The following is a 23,821-nucleotide window of genomic DNA, read 5'->3' on the forward strand; positions in this document are numbered from 1 at the left end:
TTTCAATCCTTTAAGAATTTTCATATAAACTTCACTGGCTAGCTAGACATGGAAATATTGCATTATATACATTCAAGTTTTTCATGTATTGCCAGACTATATGAAACCCCATTGCATTCACCACAGGAGAACACATCTCCATACAACAATGTCAAGACTTTTGCGAAAAACCTTTATGCCACAAGACACGAGCCGTACTTGATATATTATGGATATTTTTTTTCATTTCACTTTTCGCACAAAAATTTCTTTTTAGCCCACTGACATTATACTTTCAAGTGTTTGGACATAGATCCAAAATATTTCATGTTTACCATGTGAAACCAAATATAATTGAATTGCGTATTTTCATTTGGTCAATCATCTATCTGTCCACATTTCTTGACAGATTTGAATTCAAGATCCTCGTCACCCTTTATAATGTTGAGCGCTACATTATATCAAAGAAACCATCGATGGTCATTTGATATCAGTTCTCAGGCGACATAACTTCTTGAGATCTCTTCATTTTTCATCATTTTCAGGTACCTGAACCTCTCCCAAGATTTTATGAAGTGTTATGTCGTGGTGCTCTTTAAAGTTCTTGCCTCATTATCATGACCATCTTGATCATTTTCTCCTCTCCTTCTTCAAGGAGTCTTAATTTCGGAACCGATTGGTCTATCACGCTTTAGGCGTCCCATAGACACTGTCCTTCAAGGACTTTAATTCTAGTAGGAGAATTTGCAGCTGGAATATGATATTTACTTTGGTCAACAAATGCGACTGACAGTTGACTTGAATTATCTTTTAAACGAGGATCATACTAGTGATAATTCATTACATATAATTTATTTTTCCAGCTGCTTATCATCTCTCCCCTTAATGTTAGGAAATCTAACATTACCCCAACCTTATTTGTGGATCCATCTTTGTGCGTTACGGTGGAGCAATTGAATCATATACCGCACATTCACATTTAGATGGGAATTATTTGGTTCCTAACCTTGAACCAATGTAATAGGGGAACCTTGTTGGCTTGATTCCATACAATCTGCTACATATTAAATAACAGATCTCATACCAAAACTCTGTTTGGGAGGTTTGTTCTCATAACCAATTGTTTAGCTATAATTAGAGGCATGCAATTTCTGCTAAAACCAACTTGAATGTAAACCAACACTATCAACATAATTTCTGGAACCATGCTCTTAATTTAACAATTTGAGCAAACAACCTCGCAAAAATTAAATTGCAAGTTGATACCAAGTGCACATGTGACCATAACATGGATGCATCTATTAAAATCATATAATAGCAAACGGTCCACATGGCAGGTGAACGGGCTCATATTCACCTTTTTATGTTCCAGAATTATTGAGGGATTCAATCCAACTTTAGCGGGTATAATGTTCAATTTATCATCAGAACAAGTAGCACAAGAGAATTCTTGAAGAAAATATTTTATTTCTTCAATATATAATCACGTGAATTCTCAATTATTTTTGCATCACATTAGAACCGGAATGGCTAACCGATCATGTCAACTGATATTTATTTCAATAAACTTCTAGTTTACTATCGCATGTGATTCCATTATCATGCTCATGTTTGTGTAGTACAAACAGGAGGGTAGCTGGGTAACCTTTCACATTTATACTTCTTACCCGCTATGACTATAGTAATATGAAGATATTAATCTTTGAATCATTTGTAGTCTCAATATGAATGTCACTCTGGACAATACCTTTGAAACTCAATAAGTTTCTTTTGAGACTTACTACAGTATAATTTTCTTGATAATCAATTTAATTCCTCCAATGTAATAATAAATTGGCTCTTCCAAAGCTCCCAATTAATTGTGTACTACCACATATTTCATAACACCATCCATATGGCGAACATATCCTTTAAAGGAGAAATTTATATCATTTCGGTCAAATTATTATAGGCAATACTCATTTCTCTTTAACCTTTTCCCGTCAATAATTATCATCGACAAGATGATCAATGATTACTACCACAATAATGATTTCTCTCAAACCTTCCCTGGAGGTGAGTTGTGGTATTACCATAACCATACATAAGCACGTCTTTATCCATGCCTTTTATCACCTCTTGCCACATTCACTTTCAAGAATGGGCCAGCATTCGGGATGCTTATCATACGTTACATTCTCTTCAAGGAATGAACTATAATCATTTGCATGTGCTTCACAAAATTTTCATTATAAGCTTATTGTCATGCCTAGAAATTTATCCTATTTATATAAGCCACCTCAACATCACTTTAAAGGTCAAGTGCGCCTCCACTTTGTATTTCTTTCTTTTGATGGAGGATTTATAAAAATTTATCAAATCAGGTCACACAAAATGGCATTTTCATATCATAAAAATTATCATCACCTTTGAAGGCGGGAAATCACGGTGTTCTTCCTTTTAGAATTTCCACAATGATGACTATTATTAGTTTGTCCTTTTCCACGCCTATGTTCATTCTTACGGCCATAATAATTATTTTGTCATCTTGTAGAGTCATCATGTACTACTACCACATTTACCTCAGGGAATGGAGCATATTCAATGGGACGGGTTTCATGACTTTTCATCAAAAACACATTATTTTGCATTAGTCATCATTATATTATCAATATAGTGCATTGAGACTTAAACCCAATGTCTTACCCATATGAAGGCATTTTTAGGCCATAATGCGACGGGACTTGAACCCAACATCTTATATTATCATCATAGTACACCAAAATTTAAACCTGATATCTTACCCTTTTGGTGCAGTAGGACTCGAATTCATTGTCTTACCCTCAACCAATGACATAATAGGCCAAAATGCTGAGACTTAATCTCGAGCCATTAAAAATATTACCACTTTGTGTTCCTTTGTTTTGACAGAGAACTGATAAAATTTCGACAAAACATTACTTCAAAAGTACTTTTATTTTGTTTAGGAAATAAGTGGCAACGTGATTAAGACAGTAATACTTGGTGTAAAAATGTTATAAGCATAAGTGTATTCATCCTTACCAACCTTATGCATTGTCACTTGTAAATTAAATGCATTCGAGTACTTGATTGGTTCATATCTACTGTTCTATACCATTTTAACTCTTAAAAGCAGCAAAGCAAATTTTTTAGAAATTTTTTGACACCGTTTACATTTAAGCAGTTTTGGGGATTGTAAAAGATTTTACCTCTGATGGTCAACTTGTACTTCAAAATCCATGAGAACTTAACACTTAGTTTAGAAGAGACATAGTAGAGGCAGTAGCCTTCTTATAGGTGCTAAAATGGTGAAACGTGGTTAGAATGCTTTGACAATATTCATATATCAATGATGATGATGATGGTGACAAAATAAACACTAACATGGATAATGGTGATAGTAAAAACGGTTAAGTCACACCTTAATTACATATTTTGATCATAAAATAAACCACCTTCTGATTCATTATTTTCCTCATCTTAGGTAAAAAAAAAAATATGTAGTTCAATCTTTAAAAAAAAAGCAAAGGGTCTTAAGCCTAACATTTTATTCTAGTTCTAGGAGAAATAATGCTAAACAATATCTCCAAGTTAAAACTATTTCTTTCCTTATATGGGAAATAATAATATTTTAACAGAGAACACAAAAGTTATTCCGTCAGAAAACGCTAAGTACAATAAAAAATCGACACATCATGACAATCGTACGAGCAGGCTTTTTACCATTTTGTTGTAAAGGTGATCTTACCTTTAGTGTTGGCTATAGCGTTAACGGAAAAGAGCTAAAATTACCCCTGAACTTTGAAAAATAGTTCATCTATACCCTTCGTTATACTTTAGGGCCAATTATACCCTTACAGTTATACTATGGGGTCAATTATACCTTTCTGTCTAACTGTTGCCACGTGGCATCATCCCAGCCCTTCAAAATTATTTTACCCTCAAATAATTTTTTACTCACTAAAATAACTCAATCCGACCCGATTTTTTTTTTCAGCAAAAATAATACGGATAATTTTTATATTTTTTTCTGGAAAAAATTTCCGTATTATTTTTGCTGAAAAAAAAAATTTCGGGTCTGATTGAGTTATTTTAGTGAGATTCTAGTAAGCTAGAGATCGACTTCAAGTCAAATCACAATTATAATATTTGGTGCGAGTTCAATTTCTTCAACCTTAGGATTGCTTTCTTGTAGGCTTAACTGACTGTATGTTAATTAACTGAAGTACGCATAAGTTGATCTTATGCATTTTTTAAGAAAATTATTTCGAATAACATGATCGTTTAAGTATCATATCGTATGAAACTTTTATTTCTATTTGTAATAACTTTACACTTATTATCATAAGTGAGCGTGCTATATTCGGTCCCTAATTAATTACTCTGTAAAATAATAATACTTAAGAATGTTAAAGAGCCAAGCGTTTACTCGGGGGTCGAGATTTTACTTCTTTCTAATATTTATCCGTTCCTTCTTGTCTTATAGTACTACTATTTGATTTTGTATGGAAAATTGTAATTCCTAATTATTGCTACTTGTTATGTAAAATATTGATGGGAAGGAAAAGGGATTTCCGTGATGATGAAAGAAATCCGTGCTTTAAAAACACCACCACAAACACAAAGAAGAGTAAGAAGAGTAAGGGATCATATGTATGTGTAATCTCGTTATCATTTATAGTCCCTTTTTGAATATGCATTGAACATTTAATTGTGACCACCAAGTTGATGTTGTGTCATTAGCTTTGGAAAGTTGAGTAATATTGTGTTTGTATGCATCTTTTAGCTCTGTCCTACCATCAAAAGATTATGGTTATATGGTACTCTCCTCGTTCACTTGTAACTTTACACGGCTTTTAAGAATTATAAGCCTCAAGAGCCTGCGGACTGACTTGAGCTGGGCTTATAAGCCTCAGTTTTAAATGGGCTTGAAAAATCTTAACCCAGGCCGGACAATTTGCACGATTGCCCTTATTTGGGGGTGGTCTTTAATTGTTGACTTTTGTTAAAACCCCTTGGTTCCAGGTTTGAACCCTCGCTCAGTCAAAAATTTTTAAAAAAATTCAAGGTAGAGTTTGGATTCGTCAGGCAGAGTTTTGTCTGTCTTAAGGTAGAGTTTTGCTTTCAGGCATAAGGCTTTTTTTTTTTTTACTTAGATGGAATTTTGCAAAACTCTGCCTTAGGGCCTAACTTTTGTTTGAATAGGCCTAATTTTTCTATGTAACTCTGGCTTGCGATTTTTTTTTTTTTACTGATTCGAGATTCGAACTTTAAACCTCATGGTATTAGGCGAAGGCTAAAAATTAAAGACTAGCAATTTGAGGGACAAAAATTAAAGTCCAGTGCCTTTGAAGGACAATCCACACAAAAAAATGAGCCGGGCCTACTCCAATAGCTGCTGGCTCGGCCCCAAGGGCCCAACCCATTTTGAGGGCTGTTTTCACTCATTTTAATACTATTTTTTATTTTATTTATAAAAAATAAGAAATGGCTAAATTCCGGAAAAAACAAAGGGGAGATGGAAATTGCGGATGGGTTTATCCAATTTGTAGGGGCCAAAGTTTCTGTTTCATTTATTAATTGGAGATGGAAGGGAGGGCGAAATTGGCAGAAGAAGGAGCAGGGAAATTAATAGTTCCAATGTGGTCAGAATTTTGGAGAGAAAAGATTGATGGAGGAGGAAAGGGAACTTGGTATACCCTGGCTGTGATAGTGATCATACTCACATGTCATTTGCTAAACTCTCGCCTTCGATTTAGACAACGACCACATGCCCAATCCATCACTTCTCGTGATGCCTCTTCTTCTCGTGTCAGGTATCTTCTAATTTCATGCTCAATTTTAGAAATTACCTAGATTATTACGAGCATACTTAAGGAACTGATGTGGAATTAAAGAGGTATAAGTCTGGGAAATTCTGTGAAGTGGACAATTTTGAGTGACAAGTATATGATCCTTTGAGCACCCACGGGTGGCCTAGTGGTCAATCAAATGGGTTGAGAATCATGACGTCTGTTGGTCAAATCCCAGAGGAGGCGAAAACATTATGTGATCTCTTCCCATCTGTCCAAGCTCTTGGTGTGCAAAGTTACCCGGCACTTGTGTTGGTGGAGGTTGTAGGTACCCCGTGGAATTAGTCGATGTGCCAAAGTTGGCCCGGATACCATTATGGAGAAAAAACGTATAATCCTTTGAGGAAATAAAGATTCCTTTCAACTAAATATGTAGCATTTTTTTTTTTTTGTTTATTGTCAGGTGTACCCAGTCTCTTCGAACTTGAAATAGATGATTAGATGTCTCGTCTTGAAGAGCAACATTATTAGATGTCTGGTTGTTAGTTGTGTACCTCTTATACACAAGTTTATCTCCTTTTCGATAAATGAAACACTAGTTATCGAGTCGATACACATGTATTTAGCCTGTCTTTTTTGTTGATTTATCAAATTAAAGCATATAATTTGGTGCACTTTATTCTTTGGATGATCTAGTGACACTCTGGAGGTATCTTAGGGTGAGAAGCTGAAGGTAACTATTTCTGGGGAAATAGTTATGATCCCATAGTATAGATAAGAAATATGGCAGGTATAGCGCATATACCAAAAAGGTTTCCTATGAGCTTCGTTAGATTGAGCTGAATTATAAGGTGTTAGTGAAGAAGATGGAAAGACTTGAAGTCTGTCCCTTAGCCTAGTCTACATCCATAGCTGATGAAACTCCATTAGAGCACCTCACCATACGTTCATTTTTGTTTTATTTGACAATTAAAAGGTTCATAATCATATTAGCTGAAAGCTACAGTACTGAGGGGAATTTCCATGCTCTAGTATAGATATAGGTTTCGACTCAGAAGCAGCGTATCTTGGTAAACTAAATGTTGGGCTCGCTATTGCAGTATTTGAAGCATATCCATGCTCTAGTAGTAGATATGGTTCTCCTATGTGAGCCTTGTTTCAGTTGGTTTTAACGGGCAAATCTAACTGTATTTGTTAGTCCCTAAGCATCCTAAAGACTTGCATATTTGCAAGGAGAATTTCTTATTTTGATTTTTACATATGTTAGCAATACCAAGTCTACATACACCAGCATATCCAAAAATAAAATCCATAATATCTCATTCAATTCTCTTCTTTTTAACATCCATGTATCTCCTCAGGATCACTACAGTGATATCTGATCTAGATCTGAAGAATTTGATTGACGACATAAATAAGAAATTCCAAGCTAATGAGAAATGGGAGGATGTCATTAACCGGAGAACAGATCGTCTTTCCTACCGTGCACAGTGTTGTAAACTGAAGGTGCCTGCTCAGATTCTGTCTTTATGTACTGTGTTCTTACTATTATAGCGGTCTCTGTGCTTTTATCTTTTAGGGACTTGCTGAATTTCCTATTTTCTCAGAATTCAGAATAGTAAGCATATTTTATGCCTAACGGTTAAACCTATCAATAAACTGAACTTGTAAACAAGCAGAAGTGTGTCATGAGGTGAATGGGGTCAAAGAACAGAGTACAACACTTGCAAGCCTGTATGAGCATGGAGTGCATGCATTTACATATGCATGAGCACTTGTATCTACTGCTGTGCAATAAATGATGTCACGGTTTCACCTTCTGTTTAGTGCTCTTTGTATTACGCGAAGTGATGCAAAGTATCTGGATTATCTTATTTTTAAATATATTTATTTATTAATTCTTATTGCTGTCTTATTTATTGATTTTTTGTTACCATCTGTATCAGTAATGAGGGTTTCACCTGTTCTCTGCTGCAGGATGCGCCTCTTAAGTATCTGAGTGTCACTGTATTTGAGAATTGCTCTGTTGAGATGCTAAGAGATTTCTACATGGACAATAATTTCCGAAAAATTTGGGATAAAACCTTGATTGAGCATAAGCAGTTGCAGGTTGATACAAGCAGTGGAACTGAAATAGGCCTTATGATAAAAAAGTTTCCACTATTGACTCCAAGAGAGTACGTATTAGCTTGGAGGGTGTGGGAAGGCAATGATGGATCCGTCTACTGTTTTACCAAGGTACTGAATAAAGTTCGGCTGACTCTCCCAACTCAACTCTCTCTCGAGATATCTTTCTCGGTAGTGCAATGTTTCCCGTTAAATAAATATTGCAGTTAGAACTTGTTAAGAGAGATCCGAAAGAGTTCCTTTATTACCTTGGCTAGAAAAATTCTTATGATGGTTCTGCCCTCCCCCCACCCCCCCACCCCCCCCCCCCCCAAAAAAAAAGTAAAAGAGATAAAAGGAAGAAGCAATTGGTGTTCTTACATAAGGTTATTTAGATAAGTTTCCATCATTCATGTGTCGCAACTCATAATTGTATCTATTCTTGTTTCAATTTTGCCTGTTTATGTCTGCTAAAATTTTGGCATTTTGCTGCTAGTAGGAATGTGAATATCCTTTGGCACAAAGAAGGAACAAGTATGTCAGGGTTGGGCTCTTTAGATCTGGTTGGAGAATCAAGAAAGGCAGGTTCTTTATTCGTTCCCTGTAATTATTTCTCCTCGTGCTAAAAAACTGATTTAAGCATCTCATGACAGCATATACATAGTTGGAATCATGATCCATTTTGTGAATTTAGACTTCATGTGAACTATCTCCCTTTTAAATGTTCAGTTGGCCTGTTTCATCTTAGGGCTTTATGTTTTCGTGGCCTTTCTGATACTACATGTAACAGCATGATCAGAACGCTTCTGGGTTGTAAGTATCCCAGTTTAGTCATGACTGAGGAACATATCACCAAGAAGATATGTGCTCATGTTAAGGAAAGATATGGGCACGCCTTTTCCTTTGCATCAAGTCCAAACTGGGTCTAAAAAGAAAAGAAAAGAAAAAAACGTGTAATTCACTTACTAAAAAAATGTTTAATTTATTAAAAAATAATTGTGCATGCTTTTGGTGTGCAATTCGTCATTCTATCAGGTTTCTAGGAATGAAGTAAATATAATGATTTCCTTTACTACTTTTAAGAATCTAGGGAGGTGCAGTATTAAGTTTCCTTGTGATTTTTCTTTCAGTTTCTGGTAGGAATGCCTGTGAGATCCAGATGGTACACCAAGAAGATGCTGGTCTTAATGTTGAAATGGCAAAACTAGCCTTTGCAAAGGGCATATGGAGCTATGTCTGTAAAATGGATGATGCACTTCGGCGATACTCTGCCCTGGACCATTCTCAATTGACTTCAGGTTTGAGTGCCATCGCATTAATTCAAAAGGTGAGAGCTATGGTTCTTTTAAAATTCTTAATGGGACTTTCACCATTCTCAAAAGTCAATTTTCTCTCTTTTTACTTCAATGGCCTCCCTTCCTCCTAAAATGATAAGCAAGTACGAGGATAGCATGCTGCTATTGTTGCATACATGGATTAATTTGCCTTCCCAATACCAGTAGAATATTGTATAACCGGGAGGAAAAGTAGTGTCAGTTTTATACCCCTATACGTTTGCTAGACACAATTCTTTTATCTTTCCTTTCCTAACCCCTCCCCACCCCCATCCCCTCCCTTCTCTCAAATGAAGGTTCCACTTGGATTGGACACCTTAGAGCACGCAAGGAACTTAATCAGTCCAGAAACATGCACAAGTAGTTACTATTGCTGTGGAGTGTCACGTGAATGCAATGCAAGGGAACAAAGAAAAGAACCATTAAACAATGTGGTGCCAAATATGCTGATGCTCCTGGGTGGTGCAATCTGCATGTCTAGAGGGCTCTCTAACTTGGGAGCAAAGGTTGCCATGGCATGTATCCTGAGTAAGCTTGTGAAGCGCAATGCTTTGAGAAGCACAAGCCTGCAGAGGTTTAGTCAGATAGAGGTTCACAGACGTGAAGAATGTAAGATGATTCGTGAAGATGAACTCCATTGCGGCTGCTCAAGTGTCACCTCTTGAGTAGGAATGTAGCTGTGCATATTTATATGTGGTTCAATGTGGTTTCAGAAATTTACGTTATACTAAATTATTGTTGTTTTTTTATTTCTCCAATTACCTGTCTACTAACTCAGAATCTTATGCTTTCGTGATTGAAGCACGAATAAGTGGATTGGACCTCTCTCTCGCTCTAATCTTCATCGCTACCAGAAGCTTTCAAGTCTGTCGTCGTTTAATACATAGTTACATCGAAATGTATTTTTGGATGATGTAAGTTCGAGAAAAGGACCAAAATCATCCATAATGTTTGGGTTTGGATCAAAATCATACATATTCTTTCACATGGTGCACTAATAGTACATTATGTTTGCATAAGTGGTGCACTTTTAGTCACAATCCCAAATAAATTTAACGGAAAAGAACAAAAATGCCCCTGAACTTTTAGAAAAGGTATAAAAATACCCTTTATTCATCTATTTTGCTAAAACTACCCCTCAATTCAACTTTTTGAGAATTTATTCCCCTTGACTAACGGACAACACTAATTTTTTTTTTTTTTAAAATAAATTGCACATGACATTTTATTACTGAAAAACTGATTTATTCTTTTAAAAAGAAATCTGAAACCTTGGAATTTTTTTAAATTTGGAAAACTTTTTTTTAACGAGTAAAACCTTGACTAACGGACAACACTAATTTTTTTTCTTTTCAAAATGTGAAAAATTGGATTTTTATAAAAATCTGAAAAAATTATTTTTTTTATGGAAAAACTGTGTTTAAAAAAAAAAACAGAAAACTATCTTTTTTTAAATCTAGAAGAAAATTATGGAGTATTAGTTTTGCACATTTTACTTAAAAAAACAATCAGTTTTTCAGATTTAAAAATTGAATTTTCTAAAAAAAAAATGGGGTTTCCACCCGTTAATTTTTTTTTTCCAAACTTAAAAAAATTCCACATGTTTTAATGAAAATCCAATTCTGTTTTATATATATAAGGCTTACTACATTTGTTTTTTTAAAGAAATGGATGTTGAAAAATTATTTTTCCTTATTCTACAAATAACTATTTTTCAAATTTCTTTTTAAAAGAATAAATTAATTTTTCAGTAATAAAATGTCATGTGCAATTTAATTTATTTTTTTTTTAAAAAAATTAGTGTTGTCCGTTAGTCAAGGGGAATAAATTCTCAAAAAGTTGAATTGAGGGGTAGTTTTAGCAAAATAGATGAATAAAGGGTATTTTTATACCTTTTCTAAAAGTTCAGGGGCATTTTTGTTCTTTTCCGTTAAATTTATTTGGGCTTGTGACTAAAAGTGCACCACTTATGCAAACATAATGTACTATTAGTGCACCATGTGAAAGAATATGTATGATTTTGATCCAAACCCAAACATTATGGATGATTTTGGTCCTTTTCTCATGTAAGTTCCTATGAAAAGAAGGGTTAAAATTTGGAATTAATAGCATGTTTTATCAAGCTTGTGAAAGGTCAAAAGTATTTATTTAAGAAAAGAACACTTATTTTAGAGAACTAGTTTAGTTTCTCGACACGTGCAAATATTAGCCGAAATGCTAGCAGTAAGCAAGCATTTGAAGTACCAGGTTAATGTATTGCACTCAACTCTTTTTTATTTGTTACTATAGCGAAATGTTGTTATAGAGATTAGAGAGCATATAATATGCAATATAACATAAGAAATGTTTTTTCAAAAAAAAAAAAAAAAAAAAAACTTTGACCGTTATAATAATATGTTATCATGGAGGATGATTTTTATAGAGGTCTGATTGTATCGATCAATACTTCTTCATTAAAGATTAATTGCTTAGCTTCAAGACAATGTAAAATATGATTATTTTCATTTTTTTTCTTTCTGTTTTCACTGTACTTTTCATGTTTTGCGGCAATAATCAAATTGTGATTGTAACAATCAAACTATGTAACAACCAAACAGGGGTCATTCTCAGCAACGACATTCTTTTAGGAAAAAAAAAAAAGTAAAACTTACACAAATAACTACCTTTTAACAGCTTCTAACAAGTTATAGCTATAAGTTGAAGATTTACAATTCGTAGCTGCTTTTGGTTGTATTTCAGTTGTATCTCGCGTTTTTGAAATATAGCGAAATACAGCGTAGCTGTTGAATAAAAAAAAAGCTATATTTATGGCAATAAAAATCTTTTTCAAATTATATGGTAATTTGTATTAATGGTTCCATGATTCACGCAAACCTCATGAGGTTCCATTACGGCTAACGTCTCTCTATCAAAATCACTCCATTCAAAAGTTTTTTGCTGGTTTTTGTTGTATTCGGTTGTATTTCGCGTTTTTGAAATACACGAAAATACAAAATTTGGCAGAGTAAAAATAGGCTGTATTTATGGAACATATTTTCTTCTTTCATTTTAAATGGTAAGTCAAATTAAATCAACCATGTATCACGCATAACGGCTGAAGTTCCATAACAACCCATGTTTCTCTCTCCAAATTACTCCATTCCAAAGAAATACTTCAAAATACAGAAAAATATACGAATACAATGAAATATGGTTGATTGTTTAAGAAATATAAAATTGTAGTATGCGTATATACAATGGAATACAATGAAAATGTATCAGAAACTGTGTCGTAAATTAGAAATACATTGAAATATAGCGAAATGTACTGAAACAGTACACTGAAATATACTGAAACAGTACATTGAAATATAACGAAATATACTGAAACACCACAACCACAAACCCCACCGAACCACCACAACAACCGGAAAAACCCTCCTCCTTCCTCTGCCGCCTTTCTTCCGATCCACCATCATGCTTCACTCCAAAAACCCTACCGAACCACCACAACAAACTGGAAAAACTCCTCCTTCCTCCGCCGCCTTTCTTCGATCCACCATTGTCCCCCTCAACTCCAAAAACAATACCGAACCACCACCAAAAACCATTAATACATGAAGCATATGGAGTTCAGATCTGAAGAACTAGAACCTTAAGGATTTTTTCGAGTTTGGAGATGGAGATGGTAGTAATAGTGGTGGTGGTGGTGGCGGTTCCGGTGAAACCCACTGCTCCTTTTTTTTTTCCAGATCTGAGTGTATTCTCAGATATGAGTATATGTACACTTCAGCCGACTATCTCACACATATGGATGAATGAAAGTACTGTATCAGAGAGGGTTCCTTGAGCCCAATTCAAAATGGTCTCCATTAGGCGCATTATCCGTGTTACACCCCGGAAAGTTTGCGTCACCAAGACTGTCGGCGGCTTAGTATGAGCTCAAGGGAGAGCAGAGTTATACAAGAATTAGGGATGAAGATTGTATTATCTGCGTATAAGAGTATTCATGTAACATTTGGAGATCGTATGAAATAAATCAGTTAACAAGTTACCTGATAATAGCCCTCGTAACCATAAGTTAAGGTGGGGCCCACATGTCGGGATTTTGTAAAGGACATATTAAAGGTGATACGAGTAGTACATGGAAAGTTGAGCAAGTCCTAAGAAGGACCCATAAGCCAAATCTGTACATAAGCCTTCCAAAAGGACGATTTAAGGAAACGTTTTCGGATGACCTGACTTGGAGGGGCAAAAACGGCATTATATTGGAATTTGGAAAAACACCAAGAAATAAAAGTTGTAGATAATTGAAAGAGATTTCCAACCATAGGTCGTGGGCCCTCATACGATGTCGGAATCAAGAGTTATGGCCATTTTAAGAACAAGACCCTAAGCTGCCTAAGTGGATCCGCGGGCCCCACGTGGGAAGGTCGGTGGAACCGACCTAGGGGGGCTATAAATACCCCACCAACTCGTATTTGTCCAGCATATTAACATTCCAAAAAGTCCTAGAAGCCTCTCAAAACATCTCCCAAGCATTATAGTCCGATAAATCAAGAATTTAACGAGATTACGCCAAACTAGTCCGTGAAAGGTGATTGTTATTGCTTCTACTTAAGCTTGGTGTTGGAAAGAGTTGGTGTGGCTAAGTTTCTTCAAGTATAAGGTATGTTTTTTCCATCCTATCTCCTATATTGAGTTTATTTGAAGGCTTAGCAAGCCGGAAAAGTGAACATAGTTGTGGAGGAAAGGTCATAAGTGTTGTGTTATAGTTGTCGTGTTCATGGGCCGTTTTGAACATGTTGTGGCCGTATGGATGGACTGATTTATGCGTGTAAAAATGGTATCTAACATCTTTGGTGTGTTGATGAGATTATATTCCTTGATTAGGATGGAAAGAAGTGTATATTGTTGTTGTATGTTGAAAAACATCGTGTGGGATGTTTATGGAATATATTGGTATGAATAATAGTGTTGTTGATGTTGGTATTATTGTTGTTGTTGATTGGTTGCTGAATTGTAATTTTGGGCTAGGCATATAAACAAGGGAAGTGCTGCCGAAATTTCGGCAGATCCTAGAAAGAGTTAATTTAAAGGCGTAGGATAAGCATTTGGTAACGAGCCTAACGATAGTATGAATTCCCTTAATTGTAGATTTGCGAGATCTAGAAGTAGAAGTTGAGCAATAAATAAGCTTCAAGGTATGTAAAGCTGTCCCTTCTTTCTTTTGACATGTCTTAGATTTAAGTGATGAATGATATGAACTTGGGGTAATTCTATTCATAAGTTCCGAGTGTGATTCATGATTCCTATTCACTTCTTGATGCTAGAACTCTTAAGTGATTGAGTTTCCCTCTTCAGTTTCTTGTACGATGGATATATATATATATATATATATATATATATATATATAAGCCCCTATTTTGTTCCAAAGGGAACACCCATAAGGTGCCAATTGAGTTGTGCATATGGTTTTACTAATGATTTCGAGAAAATTAGTTTTATACTAAAGGAAACTTAAAGTTAGATTTTCAAAACCACTCCGAAGGGGGTGCGGGATTTTACTATTTAGATTTTCAAAACCGCTCCGAAGGGGGGGTGCGAGATTTTACTATTTAGATTTTCAAAACCACCCCGAAGGGGGTGCGAGGTTTTACTACTTCATTTCATTTACGACTTATGTTTACTTTCCATATCATCATTATTAAGCCGGAAGCGGCTGCCCGAAGGGGCCATTATCATTATTAAGCCGGAAGCGGCTGCCCGAAGGGGCCATCATCATTATTAAGCCGGAAGCGGCTGCCCGAAGGGGCCATCATTATTAAGACGGAAGCGGCTGCCCGAAGGGGCCATCATTATTAAGGTGGAAGCGGCTGCCCGAAGGGGCCATCATTATTAAGCCGGAAGCGGCTGCCCGAAGGGGCCATCATCATTATTAAGCCGGAAGCGGCTGCCCGAAGGGGCCATCATCATTATTAAGCCGGAAGCGGCTGCCCGAAGGGGCCATTATCATTATTATGCCGGAAGCGGCCGTCCGAGAGGACTAATGTGATACTATATTATATTGTGTATTCTAGAATTCGTATATGCTATATTTATATTGTGTGTGTTAGAATCTGTGTAAGGTACCATATGACCCTGTTCAAAATGCTGTTCCAGTTATCCCCGGGTTGTTTTCTAAACTTGTTTACTGCTGGACTTTCCTTGTGCTATGATTCGGTATTGCTTTACATGCTCGGTACATATTCCGTACTGACCCCCTTTATTCGGGGGCTGCGTTTCATGCTGCGCAGGTGTATACAGATGAGTAGAGGATATTGCTAGAAGATGTTCCAGCTGAATTGGTGAGCTCCATTTCCTCCCGGAGTGTTGCCGAGTCAGAGTACTTACGTTATGATATTTCGTCTATATTAGAGACTTTGCAGACAGTGTCCTGTGGTACGTTTGTCGAGATGTCGACAGAGTGATGTCAGCTGAACCATTTGTGTACTTTAAAAGAGCATGTATTTTAGATGATTTTTTTTTGAAAAGTTTTAGGTTCTTAAAGTTTGGAAATGACAGGTCTTGATAGAGCGAATGTCTGAGGGTTCACTCGGCTCTGATGAGAGTCGGGTGCCCGTTATGCCCTATTAGGATTGGGGTGTGACAATCCGTCTTGCCGAGTGTCTAGTTTGAGGGGTTACTGAATATGAGAAAGCTAGTCTTTTTAAACGATATGTGGGAGTTCTGCCGATAGAAATTGCTTGTCTATAATAATTTTAATTGGATTAGTGGAGGATTGAATATTGGTATTCGAAATACTAGTTTGATCTTTGAATGATAGGGTTTGGTTGAGGGGTTTAGGTTCACGTGGAAAGGGAAAGGGTGCTTTTTGATCAAAGTAAAGAATAGAGAGGCGGCAGTAAGGGGAAGGGGATAGAGGAGAGAGAATTTTTTTTAGGGTTTGGAGAAGATGATAAATCTTAAATGTGTAGTGAGGGAGAATAGAGAGGTAGATGTATTCAAAAGTTATTGGACCAGTTATGAAATGTAATTTTGGAAAAATAAAGCTACAAAATTAAATAAAAAATAAGATAGTTATTATTCATAAATAAGTCTTAGAGGTAGCTATGGCAAGTAAATTTTCAAAAAAAAAATATAGTGGTCATTCTCAGCAGCAACGTAAAAGGTAATCCCATCCTCCTTATTTTACTGACATAAAATTTTTTGTAAGCCTTTGTAATTGAACTTTTAGATCTTTTGAGAAACACCATCAATAAGATATCGACTGCTATAATTCCCGAGTGTCGATTTAAATAGCTGACAGTGACATGTAATACTTAGACCTTTATTCAAGATTTTCTTAGCATCTACGACTACTTAGTTATTTTCTAGAATCTTTTATGCAATAGGGACCCAACATAACATACTTTCTTCTTTATACTTTTTTGTTGCTTGATTTATTATTTAGTTATCAGGAAATATGAACATAAGATGGTTCCAAACTACCCGGTGAGCACCCAACATTTTTTTGATATTTTAGCTACTTCTCAAACAAAAGTTTCAATCAGTACTGTGCGGTACCTGCATCTGCACGCAAATTTGGTCGGAGAGGGTACTCTCCTTACTATTGCTTTTATCAAATTATCATTCCCCACATCAAGATGCATAGAATGGCATTGAGTTTGGTCATCTCCAGCCAGCAGAGTACCCTCTCCGACCAAATCACCACTAGTTGGAGGGGGGGAGGGGGGGGGGGGGGGGGAACTAAAATTTGAGGAATTTTGAGATTCTACTACTGGTGATTCTGGATTGGAAACATTAATCATACCTTCAATTTCATGTTGATCAACTGAATTTTGTAATTCCTCAATTTGATCCGTGCCTAGGATTTCTTGACCCTGCAGATCCCCAACTGGCCCAAATTCAATATTCGTCCAAATTGGGCCCGTAACAATTGGGCCTTTTGCAGTAGGGAGGTGCGCCTGGGTCCCTTTGACAGTTTGGCATTTACCTTGGTCCAAAATTCCGGTTGCCGCCGTGGCGCCGCCGCCTGAAACTTCCTCACCGACAATTTCGGTGGCCAAATGGTCTGAATTTTTGCAGGGAGGGTCGCCTTGACCTGAGGAATCACCTCCATGGCTTGGATTTGGACGAATTTGGCCGGAGATAGGTCGAATATTGAGGCGATTTTTTGGCGATTCAGTGGCGATTCTCGCCAAATTCGCCTGCTCAGATCTCTCAATTGGCAAGAGAGATTGAGCTGAAACTTGTAGGGGTAGTAGATCATGACTATTAGAATCACTTCCAATACTTGGAATAACTCGAATCAAACTAGAATTCGCTTGGGAAATAATTTCTTGAGCCCAGCTGAGCTGCTCCTGCGAAATTGCTACAGTGACCGCATTACTATTTTGCAAATTCGTGGAGCTGTGGGTGGAATTTTGGAGTGATTCAACTTGGGGTGGCAGCGTCTTATCTAGACACATCAAATGGCATTGGTCCGGTGGGCTATCTCCACCAGGCGGCGGAGATGTGGCCATTTCACCGATCTGCAGTGGCTGGTCGCCTTCTAGAGAGAGGAGAGAGCGTTTTAGAGAGAGAAAAAATAGGGAGAAAATGAGGCGCGATGGGGTTTAGGGTTTAGAGTTTCAGGGTTTAGGGTTTAGGGTTTAGGGTTTTAGGGTTTTGGGTTTGGGTTTCAGGGTTTAGGGTTTAAGTTTTTTTTTTTTTTTTTTAGCAAATTCCACTAGGCTTGTGAGCCTAGGGGTGATTTTTATAAATTTCAAACCAACAAAATAAAGAGTCTTTACAAAGAGTGCCAAAATGGCTAATAAAAATGCAAGAATTAAGCTAAAGACCAACCCAAGTCTTATATGATGACTTAAGTTGGCACTACAAGTTGATAAATTAAGAATATGATAAGAAACTAAAACTTGACTAAATGAGCTGTTACTCCCATTTATTATGCATATGTGAAATGTTTGATCCGTTGATGCACAAGTTGGCCAATACTCCATGTATATCAGATGTATATCCGCGTATATCAGTAACGTACTTGTGTATATCAGTGCCTGCAATCATGCTCTATATTTGGCCCTCAATATGTATCAAGACAGTACATTCTCTACCTAATGACCAGTTCTCAATAGGATGAGCATCCCGGGGTGCTAATACCACCAACTAAGAAACGGCCACTAAATAGAAACTGTATGCCCATGTGTACTGAAGAGGTCTGTAGAGTTCCATGTGCGCACTCAAAATGTGTCCCAAGTTTGATCATTGATGCACAAGTTGGCCAATACTCCATGTATATCAGATGTATATCCACGTATATCAGCATAGTACTTGTGTATATCAGTGCATTATGTTGTTCTGCTTGTTGTCAATCAATTGTGTCCCAAGTTTGATCCCTTGGTGCACAAATTGACCATAAGTCCAATACTTGTGTATATCCACAGTATACTTGTGTATATCAACACTTACTTGTTCTCGTTAGTTCCATGCTAACCTGCTTTGCACAACCAGCTATGTGAAACTCCAAGTTATGTGAACTGTAGTAGCAAATCTGCATCTGCTGCTACTAGTCTTAAACTTGCTTCTTTAGCTGTGTTCCATGTCTTATTCTTGTGTTGAATAGAGAATCAGTATTTGTGCCTTGATGTTGCATAGAAACCACTACAGTTGCTGGAAACTTCTGTCTGCACCTAATCTGCCTGCAACTGCAGAAAACAAGATCAGTAAAACCAGGACTGCAGTTCTTCAAGAGAACTGCACATCTGTAGCCTTTGAGCTTGTTGGTAGTTGCTGCCCAGAAAAATCCATGCCAAGCCTTGTCTAGCTGTTGCACAACTGGTTCCATAAAGCAGCCATCTTCCAACTTGTGTCCTCCTTTTGTTGTTGTGAGTTCATGCTAATCTTGTAATCTCCTTGCCAGTATACCTGCAAAACAGAAACCAGTGTGAGAAAATAAAGTACCATCATGTTCTCTCCTTGAACATGATGGCAGTGATCCCTTTCTCTCCAGCACATCACCCTTGTGTCTCCATGTTAAAACACACCAGTAGCCTGTTGTACAATAAAAACCAGGCTGTGCAATGGTGTGTTTAGACAGTGCATCTGCAGTGGTATTTGCCTCTCTAAAATTATGCTTGCATTCAAAAAATGCTTAGAGATTCTTTGTAGCCTCTCAAGAGATTGAATCAAATTCCATGGTGGTTTAGCAAGATTGCTAATCCATTTAACTTTCTAGGCACCATTCAACACCCTTTTGTCTCCTTATTCCTTCTGATGTGGAAATTGATCACCTCTCTGCACATTGTAATATTTTTTTTTTTGGTGCACACCAAGGCTGCAAGAGCACCTTGTGCCTTTCCATGCTGCAAACAGGTGAGGTGCTGCATTGCTGCTGTTTGACAACTTGCCAAATTTCTCCAAGTCAAAAATCTTGCTTCTCCAAGATTTCTGGTGTTTATTCCTTGCTGCAACCAGCCTTCCTCCTCCTTTTTTTTTTTTTTGGTGCATTCCAACAGCAGCATATGCTAAAGTAAATCAGTGTTCTTAGCACCCATGCTGCATTGCTAGTGTTTGATACTCAACAGCTGTTCTTCCAACTAAGACCCTGTCCATATTTAGTTGCTGCACATTTGAAGTATCTACTTGTCAAGTTTGAAGTTCTGGTTTTTTTTTTTTTTTAAACTGGTGTAATTTTGGTGTCTTGAACACAACTGTCCACAGCCTTGATCAACAATTAGAAGGCCATTGAACACTTCATATTTCACTCTAGAACACTTCATATAACTTCTTATCTGCATTTTTTTTTCTGGTTCACACCAGCAATCAGCACATCCAAGCATTGATGCAATGTAATGTGAAGTTCCTCCCCTTCTTAGAAAGAGATGGTGGAAATTAAGCTCAGTGCCACATTTGCATAAGAAGCAAAATATTTGTGCTCTCATTTTCACCACTGCTGCATATGATGCTGCTGCTTAATGTTCCTTCATGTGTTCTTTGTTGGCATTCCTTGCTCCAAATGAGCTTGTCCCCAACTGTCCCTCTGAGCTCCCTTGAAGGCATATTTGCATCATCTCATTTCCATGTATTGGAACCATTGAGAATGATGCATTATCACTGAATAGCACCAGAGAAAGCATCAGACCATCTGTTCATCTGACCAAATGCCCTCTTCTACCAGAATTCTGATAGTGTAAGATCCAGCAATACTATCAGTCTCCATATTCCTTTTGATGTGCCATATTGCTCATTTCTCCCACAGTAACAACCAGATCTGCACATACTCCTTATTTCTCCATGTATTATTGTAATGCAATTCCTGATGATGTGTATAGTCACACCAGTAGTCTGTTACCAGCCTTTTCTGCATATTCACCCCCTTTTTTTTTTTTTTTTTTTTTTTTTTTTTTTATCTGAGTACAATCATACATACACCAGGGGACACTAGCAATGTAGCCCCATGATGCACCAAGCATGCACCAAGTTTATCAGCAACCAAATGTCTAAACTATTTTTTTTTTTTTTTTCAAGGTCCTAAGTTCTATATTTCTTAAGAAGAGGACTCCTCTTAATACATATAAACAATTAAATGAGGGAGACTCTCCCCTTACATAAGGAAGGAAAGAAATCTATAATACAAACATGTGACAATCTTCATAAAAGCTGTTCCTAGGACAAGAAATAGCCTAAGTGAAGATGAACAAATATGTGTTTCAAATTATCATATTTCCCATTTTGCCCCTCATTAAGAGAATCCACGCTCCTCCTACTCATTGTCAAATTATCAGTAAAAACACCGATATCCTGTCAATAAGCAGATGTTCAGGCCAAAACCAAACTCCAGCGATCAGTATCTCCTCTGAGTCCTGATTCTCAAATAGGGACATTGTAACTTGTCACTATTAAGAATCCTCCTACCCTTTGAATCAAGTTCTGTAAAAGAATGTGCAACAACCTCTCCATGGTCAAGTGCAACATTAGCCGAGTGGTCAGCTAATTGGTTACCCTCTCTCATAATATGCAGAACCTGTACATTAGCATTGTCTATAATTTCTAGCAATTTTTCAACAACCAATGCTATATTCCAAGGAGGCTTCCACTGCCTATCCAATATGTTCTTCATTAAAAGAGAGTCAGTCTCCATAACGAATGAGTAAACATGTTGAGATAAACAGTATTTAGCAGCTTCAAGTAGTGCCATGGCTTCAGATTCAGTATTCGTTGCATCCTCCATTTCCTTAGCTCTAGCAAATACCAAATCACCAGTATGATTCCTCACACAAAATGCAAAAGAGCTCTTACCAGGATTGCCCCTAGTAGCACCATCTGTATTACATTTCCACCACCCTTCAGGAGGAAAATACCACCAAACCTTCGTCACTTGTAATTTAGGAACAAATTGTTCCAATATTTTTAGAATGTCGAGCCATCTATGAGGAATAATTTTGATACCTGGTTTCCTCAACCTTACCCGTTGTTGAATGTTAGTTGAAGCTTGATATATGACTCTGCTAAAAGAAACTTTATTCCTATGCTTATCCCCATTCCTCTTCTTCCACAATTCCCACACAATAATAGAAGGAATAGCATAGAATATAGGTTTCATTCTAGGTAGCACATCAGCAGTCCACTATTTCACTATAACTTGATGCAAATGCATTCCTGAAATATTAATACCAGCAGCAGCACAAAAATATGACCACGTCCTCTGAGCAATTTCACATCTTAAGAATATGTGAGGAACAGTTTCTTCCTTAGGTGCCGCGCAACACGAACACATAGATGGCATGTGATATCCCCAGCTCCTGATCACATCATCCAATGGCACTTTGAAATGCCACACCCTCCACATCAGGAATGCTATTTTAAAAGGTAACCCTTTCACCCATATCTTCTTGTAAACATCCCTTTTTTCACCCTTGCTTCTTATATACTCCCATGCAGATTTGACAGTGAAATCACCTTTAGTTTCAAGCATCCACCAAGGCTTATCTAATTCATCCCCTCTGGCAGGTGGTTGAACATCATTTAATATATATTCAGCAAGTTCTTCAGGCAAATTATTTCTGATTGCCAACTCATGCCACCTACCTTCTGTCACTACATCAGAAACATTATTGATATCCTCATTGCAGTGAAAATCAGCAGGTGTAAGGAAATAAAGTGGTCCTAAACCAGTCCAATTATCAAACCAGAACAGAGAAGACCCCATTCTAAGTTGCCACCATATCTGATGATCAATCAAATCTCTTGCTTGAAGCATTTTCCTCCATATATGCGAACCTTCTTTCCATGGCACCAAAATAGGATTGCTCTTTTTCAGATATTTGTTGCTCATGAATGAACTCCACAAAGATGGTTTGGTTCTAAAATTCCACCATAACTTAGCAAACAATGCCATAGACATGTCACTAAGAGATCTGAAGCCCAAACCCCCTTCGTCGCAAGGCAAGCAGACAGTATCCCATCCCGCCCAATGTCTATTCCATTCACCAATAGTGTTGCTCCAATAAAACTGAGCAAATATTTTATGCAGCTTCTCTATCACAAAGGAAGGTGGATCTACAGCAGATATCATGTGTATTGGCATAGCCTGCAACACATGTTTCAATAAAATGGCCCTTCCGCCAAATGATAGCAGCTTCCCTTTACATCCCTGGAGCCTGTTTCTCACCTTCGTAATGAGCTCTGAGTAGAATGACATCTTACTTCTTGCGTAGTAGATAGGGCAACCCAGATACATCAAAGGAAATTCCTTCCTTGCAATGCCAGTAACTCTTTCTACCTTTCGAAACTCCTCCTCATCCACTCTCTCATGCAAATATATTGAACTTTTAGTCTTGTTTATCAATTGACCAGAAGCTTGTTCATATTCAGTCAAAACATTCATGATCAAACCCAGGGATATCTCACAGGATGATGAGAAAATGATGGTATCATCTGCATACGCTAGGTGATTAATTTTCGGACTCCACTTTGGCAAACCAAATCCAGTAAACCACAAATTGCTATGCAGAGCATTCAAACCCCTCGATAATACTTCAGCAGCTAATATGAACAAAGTAGGCGACAAAGGATCCCCTTGCTTAACACCCCTAGTAGAGTGAAAGAAACCATGAGGTTGGCCATTGATGAGTACCGAATACCAGTTATTTCCAACAATTTCATAAATCAAGCTTATAAAGTGCTCACAAAATCCCATTTTCCTCAGAACATTTGTAAGAAAAGTCCATGACAACCTATCATAGGCCTTCGACATGTCCAATTTCATTACGACATTAGGAACGATAGCATTGGCATTCTTCTTGCCTTTATTAGTTCTGAGTCTGATATCAGTGATTATTTCCTGGGTCAATAAAATATTCTCCACAATGCTTCTACCCCTCACAAATCCTGCTTGATTCTGTGATATCAAATCCGGCAACAAATGGACCATTCTCTCATGTACCACTCTGGAAAACACCTTGTTCAAAAAGTTACTCAGACTAATAGGCCCAATGTCACTAAAAGTGTGGACATCTTTCTGTTTTGGCAACAACACAAGATTAGTATGAGTAATGTATCTAGGCAGTTCAAAACCACTGAAGAAGTCCCAAACCATGTTGAAAATATCATCCCCAACAATATCCCAGCATG

At 37.1% G+C, this 23,821-nt stretch overlaps 2 protein-coding genes across 2 annotated transcripts; one reads left to right on the top strand and one right to left on the bottom strand.

Annotated features, from left to right (window-relative positions):
• The first annotated feature begins 5,492 nt into the window (after positions 1-5,492).
• Positions 5,493-10,049, top strand: LOC132633610 (uncharacterized). Its single transcript, XM_060350144.1, has 6 exons — positions 5,493-5,795; positions 7,133-7,277; positions 7,749-8,009; positions 8,377-8,458; positions 9,008-9,204; positions 9,508-10,049. Exons 1-6 carry the CDS (start codon positions 5,566-5,568, stop codon positions 9,874-9,876), a joined length of 1,284 nt encoding a protein of 427 aa, XP_060206127.1. The 5' UTR covers positions 5,493-5,565; the 3' UTR covers positions 9,877-10,049.
• A 2,270-nt stretch (positions 10,050-12,319) lies between these two features.
• Positions 12,320-20,361, bottom strand: LOC132633611 (uncharacterized). The gene is made up of 2 exons (XM_060350145.1): positions 17,004-20,361; positions 12,320-13,181 (listed from the first exon to the last, which is right to left on the bottom strand). The coding sequence occupies exons 1-2, from the start codon at positions 17,713-17,715 to the stop codon at positions 13,102-13,104; spliced, it is 792 nt and encodes a 263-aa protein (XP_060206128.1). The 5' UTR covers positions 17,716-20,361; the 3' UTR covers positions 12,320-13,101.
• Positions 20,362-23,821: the final 3,460 nt, after the last annotated feature.

The sequence above is a fragment of the Lycium barbarum genome, chromosome 3 (assembly GCF_019175385.1).
Source record: "Lycium barbarum isolate Lr01 chromosome 3, ASM1917538v2, whole genome shotgun sequence".
Classification (NCBI taxonomy): Eukaryota; Viridiplantae; Streptophyta; class Magnoliopsida; order Solanales; family Solanaceae; genus Lycium; species Lycium barbarum.